The following is a 4,895-nucleotide window of genomic DNA, read 5'->3' as shown; positions in this document are numbered from 1 at the left end:
GAAAACACACAGGCCTCTAGTGGACTTGTTTGTTGTTCACCTGCCCATTGATAGTTTTTTAGCCATTCCTCCAGTGAAATGGATTGTTCTAGGAAGTGCTGGTCACTAATACTGTTTTCAATTAAACTGAATTCAATTGAATTCAATTCAGTCTTATTTATATAGTGTCAATTACAGCAAAAATCATAATTACAAAAACAGATGCCTCAAGGTGCTTTATATTGTAAGGTAAGACTGTACAACAACCAGCTATAATACCAGATAAAAATATGACCTATCAGGCTCTGGAGGTGAGAGATCTTGTGTGAATATGGTTTATGAATACAGCCACATCATTCACATATGCAAATGACACAAACTCCTCCTTCTCTTTCTGTGATAAGAAAGCATTTAAAGATTGAATCTGACAGTGTAGTGTCCCACTGCTCTTTATTAGCTCACCCTGACTTTGATCTTACCATGTTTACCCACTGTAACCTGGTAGTACTTATATTCGTGTTGATTCTTCAAGATCAGGGTAAGTATGTTTACTTAGTGCATACTTATATCCAAAGTCAGAACTGAAACACTGCATGATAAAGATTTTGATATACAGAATCTGATAACTTTTTTCTTTCTAGTTTATACAGGAGAAATCATTGGTGGCCGTGAAGTTGTGCCACATAGCAAACCATATATGGTGCTTTTGGAGCTGCACATCTTAGGTGGTCATAACAAACACTGTGATGGCTTCCTCGTTAATGAGGACTTTGTGCTGACTGCTGCCCACTGCCATGCAAAGTAAGTTTAACATAGTTTATGTTCACCTAGAAAGAATTAAGTGTCCAGTATATTTTGTTATCGCAGTAAGCTGGGTTTATGTTACTCATAAACTCGGGGACTGGGATAAAAGCTTTCATGGCGGTTTCATGAATGTACTCATAACATTTTTTGATTTTTTTTATTTGGTTAGCATCAGACCAGCACTCTTCTCTTTTACACTGTCAAAAAGTGATTGCACTTATTTCATTTTAGGTCCTACAAAGTCTTTTTGGGACTTCATGATTACCACAACCATAATGGAGTACAGCATGTGTCGGTGCCTGAGACCAATGCATTTCCACACAAAGACTATAATCCAGTTTCTTACAGCAACGATATAATGCTTCTTAAGGTAAAAGAAACAACAGTATTTTGGGGGGTTTGTTGTCAAATTTTTATTATTTCTTCCAAGTCAAATTTAATTTCTTATTATTGTTTGTTATTACCTTTAGATAATGTTCAACTAAAACAAACAGCATTAAAAGGAAGGGTCAGAAATATGTAATATTGTAATATTTTAACAAATATTTTTGTCTCTCCTTGCTCCTGAAGTTGAGCACCAAGGCAGTGTTCAACGAGAATGTGAAACCTATTGATCTTGCAGACCGTGATGATGGATTTGCGCCAAAATCGTGTGTAGTTCCTGGTTGGGGAAACACGGGAAACGGTAAAGACTCTGATGTGCTCCTGGAAGTCAATGTAACCCTGACTGAGAATGAGATTTGTGCTAAGGAAAATAAGTACTGCTCTGAGGGTGCCACTGGACCATCCACGGTAAGTAGCTTTTATACCTTAAAAAAGTTTGGTCAGTAATGATAATGATAGTGTTCACTTGCTGCAATAACTACATACTATTCTTGTATTTCCAGGGAGACTCTGGTGGCCCATTAGTCTGTGAAGATGGAAAGGCATACGGGGTGGTGTCCGCCAGTAGTAACTCAATGCTAGATGGCCTTAAGCTCTACAGTTACATTAAGATATCTGACAAACGAGACTGGATTGATTCTGTCATAGATCATCATCGAAAGTGGTAATTCATGTATTGAATCTGCCTTTAAAAAAAGTTATATGACAACTGAGATTTGAATATTTGAACTCATTCTATTAAAATGATGGGTGGCAAGGTGGTGCAATGGTCACACTGCTGCCTTTTTTCTTCCAGCTACAAACCTTTTCTTTGCAAACCTGTAGTTTCATTTTAGTCATAGTTTAAAATCTTAAATTTAAATGTAGAATGAATACCATTTTTTTTTATTTTAATGTTAGATACTGCATTTACTACTCTTAAAATCAACAGATTTTAAGATTTCGAATTAGTTTAAGAGAGAAACCAAGATGATATGTTGGATTGTAACAGCAATAAACTGTTGTGCTACTCACTGTGTTTATATTTCATTATACAAACATATGGATAAATGAGAATATATGGATGTATAAAATATGTGTTTGTTTTTGTGTGCATGCGTTTATAATGTATGTATGACAGTTGTAAACTGCACATGCATTCATTGTTTAGCAGTAGTTCATTGTTTAGCTGTACTTGTTGGCTTAAAATTTGTTCAGCAAAGGACCCAAACAGTTTTTTGAGCAAATTTTATTAGCTCCATAAATGGAGATAATTTAGATTTTTTTAGAGGACCCTATATTAATACAGTACTAACAGAATACTCAAGTACATATTTTCCCTTTTGCTTGTTTGTGTGTTTTTTAAATAAATTTGCAAGAATTTCAAACAAACTTTTTTCGCTTTGTCATTAAGGGATATTCTGTGTAGATGTCTGAGGTAAAAAATGAATTTAATTTATTTTGGAATAAGGCTGTAACATGAGAAAATTTGGAACACATAAAGCACTGTGAATACTTTCTGCATGCACTATAGTTGGCGCTGTCACCTTGATTGAAGATCCTGGGTTCTAAACCTCCACTGACTGGCTCATAGTGTCTCATCATGTCTTCTTTTGAGGTTATCCGGCTTCCTCTCACAGTCCCAAAACATGCATGTTAGGTTAAATGGTGACTATAAGTTGGCTGTAGGTTTGAAAGTGGTGTTGGAGCTCCAGCCCAAACTCAAAAACCTTTGCTTGCATGTTAACTAGAAAAGTTAAATTGCTCCCAGTAAACACTCAACTACAGAGGATCGTGTTCTTAGAAACATGGAGTTCTTTATCTATCCTTGTCTATGTAGCTCTTAGGCAGTTTCGTCATCTAACTCATTTTCCTTGTCTACATATAGAAATAAATGAAATCATGTGAAGAGGAAACATTATGCTAGCTTTGTATTGGTATAACGGATGAAGTCAGACATTGTACTGAGGGGTCATTTATAGTTCAATTCAATTCAATTTCAATTCAATTCAATTTTATTTATATAGCGCCAAATCACAACATAAGTCGCCTCAAGGCGCTTCATAGATACAGAGAAAAACCCAACAATCATATGACCCCCTATGAGCAAGCACTTTGGCAACAGTGGGAAGAAAAAACTCCCTTTTAACAGGAAGAAACCTCCGGCAGAACCAGGCTCAGGGAGGGGCGGCCATCTGCTGCGACCGGTTGGGGTGAGAGAAAGTTGGATCTTTATGTCAGAAGTGCAGTGCAGCATATGGGTGTATATGTTTGTTAATGTTCAAGAGAATAGTTCACATTCACAGTGTATGTGTGGCTATTTACTATAACACAAAAACACCACAAAGACAGAGAAAACCTCTGTGTTATACACTGCAGTTTCACAAGTCAGATAGAGGAAATGGTGATAGTAATCTATACTAACTGATTGCTGCAAACTGGATGACAGATGCATAAATCTTTCCAAATATACAAGATCGAACTGAACTTCAATTCTTAGTTTAAAAGACCAAAAGTGGAGAAAGCATGGATTTAAAAATGTTCTTTTGACTGATCTGCCCCATGAATGGGACTTCTTTTGCATTTAGCTTCATCATTGAAAAGGGCATTTCTCTTCTTTACTCTTCTTCTCCTCTTCTTTTTTTCTCACTTTCTCTCAAGTCTCTCAACTCTCAAGTAGAATCAGATAGACAATGTATGTCTCATTGAGTGAAAAATAAAAAGCTCAACTGATAAAGATGCATTAGCATGTTTGCAGCTGGCATAATAGAAGGCCATCTTTATAACATGGAATTTTAATGTCATCTCTTTTTTGTTTTCTTATTTTCCCCGAGTTACTTTTAGTAGAACTGCTAGTAAGTGTCAACCACAACTGTTGTCATTATGAATGTACGTGACTTCTTGTTAATCTCTTATCATTTAAAATGGTCTATGCATTAAAGGTTCACAGCATATCTCTTGTTATGTCTTGTGATCACAATATTGTTACAAAGATGATTTTTTTGAAGCCATGTGCACTGTTTCATGCAAAAATGTATCAGATCTGAATTCAAGTTAACAAGCCTTCTGTTTTTTTAATACAGATTTTAAAGAGTGACTGTAATCTATTTAGAACTAAGTATAAGGAATGAAAACTGAAGGTTAGAACATTATGATTAAGGTAAATATATTCTCATGCATGATAGTTTTGCACTCCTTGTGTTTTTCTTTTACATTGCTGTATCACCAGGAGAGATTAATTCTAAGTTATACTTACCACAGCTGTTTTTTTTTCTTTTTATTAGACAGTGTCAGTTGTCCGCGTATTCATACGTGAATTATATTTCATACTACATCCAATCTCCCTGTAAGAAGACTTCTTCTCTTTATTTGTACTTTTTTGCTTTACTATATTTTGTATTAATGTTTTTCTCACATGCATCAATCACCAGGTGTGGAAACTGCAAACTTACTTGTGTAAGTCTGGGCTTGTGTCAAACATTTTCATGTAATTCACTCCTTTTCTTTTCCAGTTGACTGTAGACTATGTAGATTTTCTTTTACTACATGGTTATTGTGGCCATTATTGTTAACCTCATAAACTGCTTGAAATCTGCTTTAAATCCATAAAATCTCTTCATCATTAATGTGGTTCATAAAGGCTATAGTTATCTTATCTAAACTAACACAATTACCTTGTATACGCTAACTTTTTAGCTAACAACTACTTTCCTTCTCACAATAATAATACAGTCTAAGATGAGAAAAAC

At 35.2% G+C, this 4,895-nt stretch overlaps 1 protein-coding gene across 1 annotated transcript; it reads left to right on the top strand.

Moving 5' to 3' along the window:
* The first annotated feature begins 431 nt into the window (after positions 1-431).
* LOC146546491 (granzyme B-like) lies at positions 432-2,514 on the top strand. The gene is made up of 5 exons (XM_085264654.1): positions 432-517; positions 621-780; positions 1,015-1,153; positions 1,354-1,575; positions 1,671-2,514. Exons 1-5 carry the CDS (start codon positions 460-462, stop codon positions 1,833-1,835), a joined length of 744 nt encoding a protein of 247 aa, XP_085120780.1. The 5' UTR covers positions 432-459; the 3' UTR covers positions 1,836-2,514.
* Positions 2,515-4,895: the final 2,381 nt, after the last annotated feature.

The sequence above is a fragment of the Mchenga conophoros genome, linkage group LG23, assembly GCF_057382185.1.
Source record: "Mchenga conophoros isolate Kocher_MC1m ecotype Shallow Benthic linkage group LG23, M_conophoros_male_GT1.1, whole genome shotgun sequence".
Lineage (NCBI taxonomy): Eukaryota > Metazoa > Chordata > Actinopteri > Cichliformes > Cichlidae > Mchenga > Mchenga conophoros.
Note: the sequence above shows the minus strand (reverse complement) of the source record. Positions and strands in the feature narration are given on the sequence as shown.